At 44.3% G+C, this 14,419-nt stretch overlaps 1 protein-coding gene across 2 annotated transcripts in view; it reads right to left on the reverse strand.

Moving 5' to 3' along the window:
* Positions 1–2,811: 2,811 nt before the first annotated feature.
* Positions 2,812–14,419, reverse strand: part of SOS2 (SOS Ras/Rho guanine nucleotide exchange factor 2) — a 48,167-nt gene continuing 36,559 nt past the window's right edge. Inside the window, exons 15-23 of one of the 2 annotated variants that reach the window (XM_003206840.3) lie at positions 13,420–13,539; positions 12,538–12,700; positions 11,459–11,576; positions 10,772–10,944; positions 9,267–9,383; positions 7,250–7,511; positions 6,747–6,788; positions 5,536–5,645; positions 2,812–4,560 (exon numbers count right to left, since the gene is read on the reverse strand). In XM_003206840.3, coding sequence (XP_003206888.1) covers positions 4,054–4,560; positions 5,536–5,645; positions 6,747–6,788; positions 7,250–7,511; positions 9,267–9,383; positions 10,772–10,944; positions 11,459–11,576; positions 12,538–12,700; positions 13,420–13,539 — 1,612 coding nt within the window. In that variant the 3' untranslated portion in view covers positions 2,812–4,053. The remainder of the gene's footprint in view (positions 4,561–5,535; positions 5,646–6,746; positions 6,789–7,249; positions 7,512–9,266; positions 9,384–10,771; positions 10,945–11,458; positions 11,577–12,537; positions 12,701–13,419; positions 13,540–14,419) is intronic. The other variant, XM_010712146.2, reaches the window with a different exon arrangement.

A 14,419-nucleotide genomic window follows, 5' to 3' on the forward strand; every position in this document is an offset into this window, starting at 1 on the left:
AGAGCTGCCCAGAGAGGCTGTGGATGCCCCGTCCATCCCTGGAGGTGTTCAAGGCCAGGTTGGATGGGGCCCTGGGCAGCCTGGGCTGCTGTGAGATGTGGAGGTTGGTGGCCCTGCCTGTGGTTTGGGGGGTTGGAGCTTCGTGATCCTTGAGGTCCCTCCCAACCCAAGCCGTTCTGTGAGGGATGGAGCAGCTCTCTACGAGGAAAGGTTGAGGGAATTGGGCCTGTTTAGCTTGGAGAAGAGAAGGCTCCGGGGAGACCTCATTGTGGCCTTCAGTGCTTGAAGGGAGCGGATAAACAGGAGGGGGAACGGCTGTTTGTGAGGGTGGGTGGTGATAGGACAAGGGGAATGGTTTTAAAGTGAGACAAGGGAAGTTTAGGTTGGATCTGAGGAGGAAGTTTTTCAGCCAGAGGGTGGTGAGGCACTGGAACAGGTTGCCCAAGGAGGCTGTGGATGCCCCATCCCTGCAGGCATTCAAGGCCAGGCTGGATGTGGCTCTGGGCAGCCTGGGCTGCTGGTTGGTGACCTGCACATAGCAGGGGGTTGGGACTGGGTGAGCACTGTGGGCCTTTGCAACCCAGGCCATTCTAGGATGATTCTACAGTTCCCCACACCCACCAACCACACGGTGTGCCTCAGTGCCATGATACTATTGGTTTCTTACTACTGCTCCCGTCCCTTTCCCAAGAAGCATTCACTGCATTTGCTAAGGACTCCAAACTCTGCATTCGGACCTCCATATATTTTTAAAATACTTGAAAAAAGGAATTAATAAAATATAGTCGTTTCCCCTTCCCCCCCCCATCATTCTTTTTGATGTGCTGCAGCCAAGTCACAGTGCCAGAGGAAACCATTCAGACTCCAGAACAGGAGGAACTGCTGGAACTCGGTCCCTGAAGCACCCAGCAAGACATTTCATTTACCCTTAAGAGCTCTCACATTCCATCTGTTTATCTGCACTGTTCTGAGGGAGCTGCCTTTTCCCACACAAACCAACTCCAAACCCAGCAATTTCACATTTTTCCTCTAGCGTTTTTTGCTCTTTTTATCCACCCCTCTAATTATAAAGCAGCTGAAATGTCAGTTTGCTTCTCTATCTTGGCATTCCGGTGAACCACACTGGTGGGAATCTGCCTGCCCTTGGCTACTTCCACAGCACAGCAGTCACTTTGAGAACATGTGCTTCTGTACCCGCCGTGCTCCTGGGCTGCTGGCATTGCTGCTGCCCTGCCTTGGAATGTTCCTTCCTTTTGGCATTTTCCAGCTCCTGTTATGCTTGGAAGAGGGTTTAATTGTGCGGTAAGCGAGCCATAAGGAAGGCTTTTTTTGCATCATGCTGTGATTTATATGCTTCCAGTGAATTCCAACACTGGTGCTGTGAAGGTACGAGCAGGATTTCATGCATGGGAAATGCAGCTGAGAACGCTGCTTTGCTGCCATGTTCCAGCACAGGCCAATACCTCAGGCAGCGTTCTCACGTTAGGACTCCTGCTCATCAGGTGGGCTGATGGATGAGGTTCGTGCTCTCCTCCCATCCTGCTGGAGCCAATTCACATGTGTGCATAACACGCTAAGCCCAAGCTGCAAAAAACACGCTTACTGGGACCTGCTGCTGGCAAACAGGACTTGCAGGCTCCTCTGTCCCATTGGTCCCAAGGGCCCCCCAGGAACCTGTGCCAGCTCCATTGCTCCCCTGGACATCCCCAGACAGCAGAAAGAGGCTCTGGTGGAAATGCCCCCCTCCCCCCCGTATGCCTCTATGGAGAACAACGACCTGCAGTCAAGACCTCTTTCAGCTGCATCACTAAGCTTCCCAGTCAAACCATTCAGGGCCCCACTGGAAGTTGCCTATTTCTGTTAGCTCTAAGTGTAGGATTTAGGACTGCTGCCCAAAGTCAGTGAATGTATTCTGCTGCTTCCCCAGGTTCAAACCTCCTTGCATTCCACCCAAAACCAGACCTTTACAAAGCTTCTGGACGGCATATCCTGCACAACATCCTCCATAATGTGCTTTAGCTCTTGGTGAGCCCCAACAAGGTCAGGATGGGCTTTGTGGGCCCCTTCCAATGGTAGGAAGTACTTTGATATGCACAGAAGCCATTGCTAATCAGCAGATGCTCAGCTTAAAACAATCTGGGAAGGACTTTACCGAGTCAGCGCCAAAATACAAAGCTATGCTGCATTTTAATATGGGATGCTGAAGATGCACCTGGACTAAGCACTTGTATGGAAGGTATAAAAAGCTGACATTTATGTATTCTGAACTTTGAAAAGAGTCCCCAGACCTCCAGCAACAAACAGAATGTTGAGGTTTGCAAAGGACATTACTCATCTCTTCACAATAGATGCTGGTGAGGGCTTCAGAGAGTTAACACAAATAAATGAGTACATTCTCCCTGGTCAGCTTACTGGGCAGATCTCCAGAACTGTGAAACCCGACAGCTGCCTCTGCTGTGTTCAGCAGGGGAGCACTGCACTGAGCAGAGCTGCACCAGTGGATAGTTGTGGTTCTTCCCAAACTCACACTACAGAAGAGGTTTGATCTGTATTCTTTAACAACCGTAACCAAAGCATCATCCATTCCCTGTGTGTACTACCAGCAACTCCTCCGTGAGATTCAACCCCTCTCTGAAGCACAAAAGGCACAGGCAGAGGGAGAGCAATATCCAAGAGAGAGACTGCAAGATGCACCTTCCCAAAAGATGATAAAATCTGAGAAGAGCAGCGTGGAAAATCAGGGCATTCTGCATCACCAGCAACTTGCCGAGTCTCAACCACATCCTCAGAAGGAACACGCACCGCTCAGGCTCTTGAAAATTAAGACTGGGGTGATTTATTAATCTTGTTAAGAACTCTGATACAAAGCACAGTAAAAGGCCACAGACCAGTAAATAAAATGTGGCTTCTGGCCACTGTATAAATGCTGCTACACTACTACTGGTAAAACAGACTCGCTCTCACACCAGTTCAAACCAGTAGTCCAACTGGTAAAGAAAAGTTCCATTCACTTATCAGTTTAAAAGTTTAATAAAGCTTTAAATGTTTGCTGGTTTAAATGCTACCAATTTCCAAAATGGATTCATGATTAAGTTAGGTGAAATCTGAAGGAAGTTATCAGGTTTGGAAGGCAAGACTGTTCCTAAGCCAGAGGAATCGCTTCTGGCCATATAAGATTGCGAGTAGCAGACTGTGTTACAGGCCTCGTTTCACTTCCACTGATACAGGTTATTAGCACTATTGTAAATATACAATATAAACAATTGTACATACACGGCGTATAGCTTTGTTCTCCAGAAGAGTAGACAACTCTTTAGCTTAAGACATCTTCACCTACCGAAACAAAAAGGCACATCTGAACAAGATGCATGCTAAGTACGTACGGGGATGCTTTCCAGTATGGGAGACGGGCAGTCCTTGCTCATCAGTCAACACCAACTGGATATTTTGGTATCACCTTTGAGATTTCACTCGATTTCTCTTTGTCTTCAGCAGCAAATCAATACGGCATTAAAACATTTGGGAACAGCAGCTGTCACTTACAAACCTCCAAGCCCAAAGTTACAAGGCAGGTGGCCAGAGGTTGAGATCAGTAACACTGTGTGTATCCTCACCTCGTGTAATCATCCCATGGTTCTTTCCAAAAAATAACAACAAAAAAAAGGCCATTAGTGCTCAAATTAGAAAAAAGATTCCACAGACGCACCTTTTTTTTTTTTTGGCTCAGTGCAATCAAATGATGTCAGTTTCCACTCAATTAGTGTCGTTTACAGTGCAAAAGATATCTTTGTATACTGGCATAACTGTCGGCACTGAGGGTGTGAAAGAAGGCAATGCTGCTGCTCACCTGAGGGCAACGCTGTCCAACAGACGCAGGCCAGTCTGTGTAGTTTTGTTGGGTTTTTTTCCCCAATTTAAGCTATTTTTTTTGTTTGATCAGCAGCACTTTAAGAGCATAATTTGCGAAAGTACTAAAATACACTGCCTTTCTGAATAAATAAAAAGGGAACTTTACAAATACTATTCCAGTGTCAATGACTACTACGGCTAAGGTCATTGAGGAGCTTCTGCATTTTCTAGCAAAGACAGTCTGTGCAAAGGGGGGTGGGAGAGCTCCCTTTTGTAAGTCTTTGGTGGCAGCTTTGGGAGCTGAGGGCTTGAATTCTGCCTGGGTGGGACGGGGGGTGCAGGCAGGTGACCCGGGCTGTTGTGAGAGGCGCCGATCACGCAGCAGCGACGCAGCACCCGTGGAGAGGGAGTGCTGGGAGGAGTGCCTGGAGAGCTGGGGCCTGGGCCAGCCTCCCGGAACCAGTCGGGATCTCTGTGCATGCGGCCCACCGGCGGCGGCTGCAGGTTTAGAGGGCAGTTGATAAAGTGTTCGGGAGGCCGGTGAGGTACCGGAGGTGGAGTGTCGGGGAGAGGATCCCGAGGGGGAGGAGGAGGAGGGCTGTGCAGAGGCTGCTCAAAGGGGCTGTAAGCAGGAGCACGAGGCTGGATCTTTGGAGGTGGCGGCTGCCGAGGTGGAATTGCTGGAGGATCATCATCTGATTTCAGACTTCCCTGCAGTGTTACAGAGAAAGAGACGCTGTAATACGCTGATAGGACAAGGGGAATGGTTTTAAACTGAGACACGGGAGGCTTAGGTTGGATATGAGGAGGAAGTTTTTCAGCCAGAGGGTGGTGAGGCACTGGAACAGGTTGCCCAAGGAGGCTGTGGATGCCCCATCCCTGCAGGCATTCAAGGCCAGGCTGGATGTGGCTCTGGGCAGCCTGGGCTGCTGGTTGGCGACCTGCACACAGCAGGGGGTTGGGACTGGATGAGCATTGTGCTCCTCTGCAACCCAGGCCATTCTATGACTCAACGATTCTAAGAAACATATATTTGCAGGTAAAGACTACTTTTGGAGAATGTTCCAGGCAGACTTCATTTTGGTCTTCCAGTACTTCAAGGGAGCTTATAAACAAGAGGAAGAGTGACTTTTTACATGGGCAGATAGTGATAGGACAAGGGGGAATGGCTTTAGACTAAAAGAGGAGAAATTTGGGTTACATATTATAGGGAAAGTCTTCACCCAGAGGGCTGTGAGGCCCTGGCACTGCAACAGAGCTGGGGGTACCCCATCCCTGGAGATGACTGAAACTGTGGATGGGCTCTTGGCAGCCTGAGCTGAGGGGCTGGTATGTGTGTGTTGGTGGGGGGGAGGGGCGGTTCAGGGTCCCTTCCCATCCAGCTCTGCTGTGATTCTATGAGTATGACTTTCTGAAATGGATGGAATTTTCTTGATGTTTGCTATTGGTGCTGTTAAATATCTGATAATGGCCCAGCCATATCCTGGATCCCATTATGACTGGCATGTTCCTGAAGCAGCTAGCTGCATTTGAACACCAGGAGCTTGAAACTTCAAAAAGAATAACTGGAGCACTGCTTTTGAAAGGTGCCAAATGTCTGAAAGACCAGAGTCTTGCCTGACTAGATGTTCAGTGACTTCAGTGTTCAGTGCTTTATCATCAAAGCTACTCAATATAGGACAATACCTTAGCATTAGAAACATCCTGATCCATCTTTTTTCGAGGAGGAAGCGGAGGAGGGTTTTGAGGCTCATCACTTAGCTTAGGAAAGCTACCCCATGAGCTGAAGAAAGTCTCTGGAGGGAGAAAAACCAGTATTTTAGTGCTTGTGTAACATGCCAGGAACATACTCAAGAATATTAATCCAGCCTAGATGCAACTCAAACAAGCAGATCTTTGTGTTCAACAGCAACATGAACCATTAACTCAAGTAGTATGAAACTCTCACTTGGTTCTTTAATCAGATACACTGCTCACAAAGTGGTCTCCCATTTCTGATATCAAAGATAAGCATCTGCAGTTAACAGTTAATGCTAAAAGATACAAAAACAAAGAGAATGAAGTCAACTCTTAGTCAACTTTCTCTACAATGTGCTCCTCGTTGCAGAATGTGCCTGTTTATCACCCTTGCAGAGCTGGTCACATGGCTAAGTCACATTCTGAGCAGAAGGTTTGTTCTCTTTGGCTGTATGGGTACACATTCAAATTTGGAGGCTTAGAGGCTTTGTTCAGAGTTTCTAAAGCAGGAGAGTGTAAATAAACAGATAACTCTCACAGCATTTTAGGATCTTTCCAATCCTTCTTCTGAGGAAAAAATTCTCAGAGTTAACAAACCAAAACCATCCCCCAACTTGTCTGTGACTTTCATCACTCCTTTGCTTTTTGTCTCAGAAATGCACAGAATTCTGTACCAACAAATTAGGACACTGTGCCCTCCAGTTTGAACATTCATTATGAAAAAGTATATATGTCTGTGCAATAAGGGAGTAAAGAGAAGCTCAAAGCACAGGTGAGTACAGGCTTTCTCTTCAGTCCCTAGCAGCAGAGCAATTATTTTCACTGGGTGGTAATGCTAAACTATCAGGCTGCCTCATTTTTACCATTAGTCAAATGCAATAATCATCAAGGACACTCAAAAGAAAAGCAGTATCATACTAGAGGCCTGGGGAAAATAAACAGATCAGACAGTTCTTAGACTTCATAGACTGCTTTACTGGACAGTTGGTCAAAAGCCTGTACAAAATCCCTTCAGAACTCTATTTAATGGACACAATCCATATCTTCACCCCAGATTTCTGAGACTGATTAATTACTATCCAGCTCTCCTGGACAGTAATTCCTGGAAGCAGGAAAAGCAGAGTTAAACGAAGCATTTTAAATGGAGTTACAGCACTTACTTGACTGAGGCAAACTGACAGGAGCGAAGATGCTGTTGCTACCTGTTAATGAAAAATGGATTACAGACTTTCCAGACAACAGTTGCAGACAGCATATAAAGCACGCTTGCAATGACCTCAAAAATGACCAAATTTTCTAAGTCTTATCTACTGCTAACACTAATTAAGCTTTCCAATGAAAAACATTCCTGAACTGAAGATTTGAAGTTATCAGCACAAGTCTCTCTATGCAGATGCTGCACGTGGTAATGCTGACGTAGTCCCTGCACGTAGTGCCACATGGGGACATTTCCCAAAACAGATTGCCTCAGGTCTGGTAGGCTAAAGGACCAGAAATATCACTTGTTAATTAATTACTTACAACAGGCATTTCCAAGCTGCAGTACTGCAACACTGATGCAAGAACTTCAGAGCTCACAACTACATTTTGCAATAATACACCAATACGTTTTGGAACCCCGCAGGACAGCAACAGCAATTATTAGAATCTATTGCACATTTACCATAAGAACTGTTGAGATCAATGTCTAAAAATACGCTGAACTCTGACGACGCAGACACGGGGGGAGTGGAAGGTGTGTTGGGAGAGGTTGGTGCAGACACTGCTGATTCGTGCTCCGCCTCAGTGATTCGACTGAAACTTATCTTACTCGGCTCCTTTTCAAGTGGCAGTGGGTGACTTCTCAAGGTGCCAGAGGTGGAGCCGTGCCTGCCAGCATTGGGCCTTATCCCAGGAGACTTGAGTGGGTACGTTGTTTTCCTAGGCTGGAGAAAGGAAAGCTGGTTAGCACTGCTGGCTTTTCAGGTTGTAACACTGCCAAAGTCTTCATAAGCAAATCCAAAAGGCACTCATCACATACACATCAAACAGCATGACAGCCTTTGTACAGCTGTCTCCAGGTACCGACTGTTATTACCTATATAACAGGAGTTTACTGAAAAGGTATGGATGGAGCTGAAAAAATTCTTTTTTTCCCCAGCTTATTACATCTTTTCACATCTATGAAGAATGAAAGTTCAAGTTTTACATGCACGTCAATCAGGACAAAACAGGGAAGAGAGTCACAGTCTTGGGAGGGTCACGTCGAGTGTCTCAGCAAGCTTGCAAAAGAGCTTCAAGGAACAGCCCCATGGACGTGCTGTCAGCTTACAGCACAGCAGGTCAGCAGGCAACATGCTGAGACACATGCTGTATGGGCACTCAGCTGAGTCAGCCTGAATGCTTACACACGTGGCTGGTGTGAGTGAACCCGGCTCACGAGACTCAGGTGTAACCCTGCACAGAGCAAAGCTGATCCTCTGAAGGATCGTTTCCATCTTATGGTGGCACACACAGCTCCACTCCCATTTGATGGTCAGAGGGCTGGAGCAGCTCTCTACGAGAAAAGTTGAGGGAACTGGGCTTGTTTAGCTTGGAGAAGAGAAGGCTCCGGGGAGACCTCATTGTGGCCTTCAGTGCTTGAAGGGAGCGGATAAACAGGAGGGGGAACGGCTGTTTGTGAGGGTGGGTGGTGATAGGACAAGGGGAATGGTTTTAAAGTGAGACAGGGGAGGTTTGGGTTGGATATGAGGAGGAAGTTTTTCAGCCAGAGGGTGGTGAGGCACTGTTCACAGGTTGCCCAAGGAGGCTGTGGATGCCCCATCCCTGCAGGCATTCAAGGCCAGGCTGGATGTGGCTCTGGGCAGCCTGGGCTGCTGGTTGGTGACCTGCACACAGCAGGGGGTTGGGACTGGATGAGCACTGTGGGCCTTTGCAACCCAGGCCATTCTAGGATTACTGCACCCAGAACTGGGCCTCCCTAAAATTCCCATAACAACGTCTAGTTTGGAAAACACAAACTGTAAAGAATTCACACTCAGATAACTGAGACACCAGTGTGGATATCTGCTTTAAGGGGAAAAAAAGCCACAAGAAACAAGAAAGAGAAATTACTGTAGGCAGCATTTTTGCACCAGTAATATTTGTGGTTTCTTGCCATATTTGTAACATCATTTTAGTCATTCCCCTAGCAGGAGATTGCTGTAATGATTGATAGTGCTCTCAAAAATGACAGAAGTCTCCAGCAACTCGAATGTACATTACAATGTGTAAAAATCAAGGCAAATGGAAAATGGCAACTGAGTTTTAACGAAAGGAAATATATATATACATATATATATATATATATATATGTATATATATATGAAAAAAATCAGCAAACAATTAATGTTTTATGAGAACATTACTGTGGAATGTTATTGTGTATTCCATCACGTGGCTGGAAGGTAAGACACTCAGGTGTAAACTGGTATTTTTAGGTTGGGGGAAAAAAGAAACATTCGTTCTAAGATAAGCTGAAAGCACTATCTTTTAGTAACAAAACACACCCGGATTTAGAAGAACACTCAAGTTTTGCTGGAAATCCACCTTATTATACTGAATTCCAGAGTGAACTGAAATGGGTTATTGGGTTAGCAAAGCTCTCTTTTCTCATAGAGCCTGGTGAATTTCAGCTATTCAACGTACAGCACAAGACTTACAAATCTAGGAGGTTGCTTGCAGTTTCGAGGTTCAATTTCTAATGACTTGTTGAACAGATAATCTGTAAACTCTTTTTCAGGTATCTTCCCCATAGGATTGAGATTTTCAAAGAATTTCTAAATGAAACAAGCATCAATAATATTTTCTTTAAAATAAACACAGAGAGGATTTGAATGAAATAAAAATCTAGCTCTTCACTAAACAAGCTCCTGGTAAGTGTCCCAGTGTGAACGAATGCCCTTATTTCAATAAGCAGGCACGTAAAATGAAGTTTTTTGTAAACTGTTTGCCAATATCTTGTTACTACTTGACCATGTACAGCAGAGCACTGCTGCAGCATATGCTGTATGCTTCCCTTCACGTAACAGCACCGATCTGGGAAGGAGCAGAATACAGCTCACAGGGCAGAGAAAGCACAAACGCTATGCCAGGGATGTTTTTAAGGGGTATTTCGGATGTCATCAGTTAATTACAAAGACTAGGCAGGCACAAAGGACAAAAGCAGAAAGTCAGAGGCAGAGCACAGCACCGAGGGCACAGTGCAGCACCTGGTGCAGCCGAGTCCCTAGGAGTGAGGTGCAACTTTAGCACAAGTACTGCCATCCCTCAAGTGTACTTTGCTTTTTGGTTTAAGAATACTGGCATCTCCAAAATCCTTCCCAGAAATGTCCACAATGACTCAGCACAGGATGCAAGTAGCTTTTTAAACAACAGTATTATTGCCCGTGTAATTCTTTAGGCAAAGTAACCAAGCTCTTTGTTGCTTCCTGACTGATGCTGTTCACAAATCAAGAGAGCTACCCACAAGACTGTTTTCTAGAAAGGTTACCATTAGCTCTGCACTCAGGAAGAACTGCTGGGTACTTAAAGCTGTTCTTTTAAATCATTGTTACCTCTATAGACAAACATCTGCCTTCACCTGGCTTCTTGTCCCATCATCTTCCTTTAAATTCCTTCAAATTACCCAGGATACGTGAGGTCTCTGTCTTATAAGTAATCTCTCCAGCATCCTTCCTCGTTTCTACAAGCAGTGCTGGCTGACCCTGGTACACCCCTGCATTTAGCAGCTTCCCTCACTCTGAATGCTCTGCCATTCTGCTCACTAGGTTCACTGCAGTAGGACTCAGTGCCCCAGGCACATACACAGCATTATAGATTAGAGGGAAGCAATTTTTCTTCAAGAAGTTCTGCTGCTTAGTCACCGTGTCTCATTCACTGCTTTACTGCTAGGAAATCTCACCACTGCCGGGCTGCAGAACAAGAAGGAGATGAACAAGACCCAGAACATGGGACCCAAGTAAGCAGACCCTCTAGCTCTGGTTGGTCTTCTGCTGTGGTACTTCTGCCACGTGCTGCTTCCAACCAGCCACCATTCCCTCCCTCCCCCGATGGTCACTGCTGACACAAGATCAGGTCTGGTACCAGAAGAGCAGCTGACCATTTTCTACTGTGCACCTTCCTTTCCTTCTCTTACTCCCAGAACAAATGTTTAATTTTTGATTACCCGAATTTCTGGCTCTATCCGCAAACAGTAAGGCTGGTTTTGATACTGCTGAATTTCTCCTGTAATTTCAGCCACTTTTCTCCTCTTACTGAAATTAATTAATTCTTTCCCTTGTCTCTTAAGGAAGTCAGGATTCCCTTCTTCTGTCTTCAAAATATTTGTTAGGTATATTCCTGATAAAAGGAGAGACGGTTTTGAAAGTTCATTTGCATTCAAAGAGCTGATTTCATTCTTTACAACGAATGAAAGATTAAAAAAATAGAACCTGAGCATAAGCAGATCATTCCCTTTAATACTCCAACAATTTATTAGCTGTCAAGAATGAATTAAGTCTGCCTTTTACATAGGAACAATGTATTATTTAAATAGGATGCTTTTCCTGAATTCAGGATCTCGTGTTATGGAGATGAAACATTCAGGTCACATCACCAATGCAGAAGCAGTATTAAAATGAAGCAACAGTCATACCAATAGAACCAGTAATCTGTATCACTAAATTAACAAATAACTTCTACACAAAGGCACGAAGCCTATTACAAATCTATCAAGTCAAACTAGGATTTTGCTGTATTAAAGGATTTTTAGAGCAGAACACAACCTTTAACTTTAAGAAAAGCTAACACATCTGTATCAAACCCAGTTTAAGAGACAATACACACAGTATGAGCCTGTTCTGGTGTTACTTACCAAAGAAAGGCACACAGGGTGGATTGATTGACTTGAGCTTAGCTAGGTATTTTTTGAAGTGATCTTGACTTAGTTCTACTGCTTCATCCAAAACTCTCTTTTTCCTTTCCTGTAGTGCCTTAGTTGTGAAAGAGAAAAAACAAAGCAGTATGCAGATCTTCTCAGCAGTACAGTTAGGAAAGAACCAAAGTAATGATGTAGCGCTCTTAACAAAACTTAGAAGCTCAAATTTATATCTGAAAGCATCTCATATTTTAATGATTTGTTCTGGACTACAGCATCATCAGTCCATAACCTCAGTCATGGGACTTTTGAGGCTACTGTAAACACAGACTATCAATTTTGTCTATCGATTTACAGGCATAACTCCAGTCCTTTAAGGCAATAAAAAACAAACATTTGATTTTGAATTGAATTTACAGGCTCTGTGTGGCCTTTCAAATAGTTCTGAAACTCAAAACATCGCATTAATGCTTCTTTTTCTATCTTAGTCAATGGAAGCTTTGCTGCCAAATCCAGGGCATTCCTTTTTCTTGTCAAGTGCAATAAGGAGTCACTGTCAGTGCAGCAGTGTGTTCATATAAACCATTCAGCAATCATTTCTTTCTGCCTCTGACAATCAGAGTTGTCTCAGACTCTCATCCAAGAGAAATGTTTGAGATAACTGTGATCTGAGTTACAGCTGTCTTTTCCCTGCCCTTCTATCCTTGCACAGGCACCAGGTGCTGCAGTTCAAGTGCTCCAGGTCAGGGTTCTCAGCCTTGGGATCCTCCTCTTTCAGACTCCTAAAACAGCAGCCTGAAGTATCAGCTTTATTTCAGACAAGTTAACAGACAATCAAACTGCCATGGTGCTTCCCCTTTTTGAGCTGAACACAAGACGACAGCTGCTGAAAAGTTCCATTTCCCCTTACAAAGCCTTTGAGACAATCAGCCCAAATCGTATTTCTCAAAGCTAACTTAGTCTTGTAACTTATTGTCTAAGAAAGCAGTGGTGATTTGGATTTCATTTAGGAAGTCTGTCTGGTGCACTCCTGGATTCCAACTAGTTTTTCCTCAGGAGCAATGCCCAAAACTTACCTCAAATGTGTGATCTAGTCTGTACACCGACACAGAGTTCATTGCACTGACTATCTCCAAAACACCATTGAAATTGTTCAGATCTTGAAACACTTGCAGGATTTCTATAATCCTGCTCAGCACGGCCACTCGCTCTTCAAAGTTCTCAGTTTCCACTATGCACCTAAATCAAAATAAGTCACTTGAGAAACACCAATAAATAAAGCCTGACATTCTGCTAGCTACTTAACTGAAGAATTCCATGGCAGAACTCTGTAGTACATTCAGCAGGCACATTTTGGCACACTCTCAAGGATCTCAAGTACAAATTTATGTAATCACAACTCGTGTATGCTCAGTTGAAAAGCCAAGAAAGGCTTTGGTTTATACTATAAAATAGAGCAAAACTCAAGCAAGATCCAGGGTGAATAGGGTGACTCTCTCAAACTGCAGAATCTACAACGGTGTATTAAATTCACAAGATTAGGTATGCACACACAGTGCTACATCCTCTACTGTGACACAGCCATGTCCTAAGAAGGATCTGATGTGAGGAGGGAGAAAGATGAAGGTGAAGCAACAGACACAACAGCGCTCTCAGCAGTGACGTAGAGAAGTGGTGCTGAGTCCAGCACTGCCCTCAGTGCTTTCTAATGTACTGTAAGAAATATAGATAGGGCACATGTTGACTAAGGAGATGTTACTGGAGAAACATCTTCTGCTCCAGGGAGCAGTGAGTCTCTGGGACTGACATGGCACGTACTCTTGAACCAAAACCTGAATCTACTGTGGTACTCTACTGCCATCTCAAGATTCAAGGCAACACAATTCACAAAGAAGAAAGTTTCTCAATTTCAGATGGAGTTAATGCCACCACACTGATATCATCACCACTGTACTTACTTTTCAAACCACAGAGTCAGATTTGTAGTATGGCGAATCATTTTCAATAGATTTGGGGAGTTAATTTCCTTATCTTCTTTAGTCCAAACGCTACCGACGAGTTCAGAAGGCTGCACTGCCCTGTTACGATAAAGGAATCCTCAAATACAAGCAATAATTGTACATTCTTGTTAGTGTTACAAGATTATTTCTTCTCTTAATCAGAAATTGCTATTCCACAAATGTGATTCTATAACAGTTATTTTAAGTAACTTTTCAATGAGTATATCTGGAAAGAAGAAAATCCATTCCTAACATAACTGAAATTGGCATTTTTGAATAAGCATTTCTACCTAAGAAGAGTGCTACAGAGTAAGTTTCATCTCCTGGAAGCAGAAGAAAGCACCCTGAAGACAGTTACAATATTTGTTAAATAAAAAGCTAAAGGACTTTGCAGATCCATAGGGAAAAGTGGCCTATTTCAATAGGAAATCTGCTGTCACTGAAACATTAAAGGAGCTTCACCTCTGAGTTTTGTAAGACCACAAAGAACTTCTATCCTGCAAAGCTAAGTTCTCCCATCAAGGCTAGCTTTGTTTATTATAGTAACAGCAAAGCAAGGAAACAGCAGAGCATGGCACTAGACTAAAAAACTCTTAGATTAGAGGACCCTGATGTAGCAGTGCTGCAGTTATATGGCAACAGCTGTGCCTTTGCTATGCAACTGTAAAGAAAAGGGGAAGATGCAATCAGGTGTTACCTTTTGACGATGAAAAAGTGTTTCTTATTCATGTACCAAAGTTCACTTCTGGCAAGGAGGCAGTAAGTTAACATTATCTACTCCTGATACTTCAGCTTCTTAATTTACCATACTGACTGAGTTACGCTGTCAGAAGTCTGATACAGAAATACAGGTTGTATTTTTTCTTGTGTATATTTTGGCATCAAACTGAAAACCTCCTTCTATGAGCTCTGTAAGTGAAGGGGATGCACTTGGGACTGATTCTAAGCATTTTCAGGG

This window comes from Meleagris gallopavo, chromosome 5 (assembly GCF_000146605.3).
Source record: "Meleagris gallopavo isolate NT-WF06-2002-E0010 breed Aviagen turkey brand Nicholas breeding stock chromosome 5, Turkey_5.1, whole genome shotgun sequence".
In the NCBI taxonomy this organism is placed as follows: domain Eukaryota; kingdom Metazoa; phylum Chordata; class Aves; order Galliformes; family Phasianidae; genus Meleagris; species Meleagris gallopavo.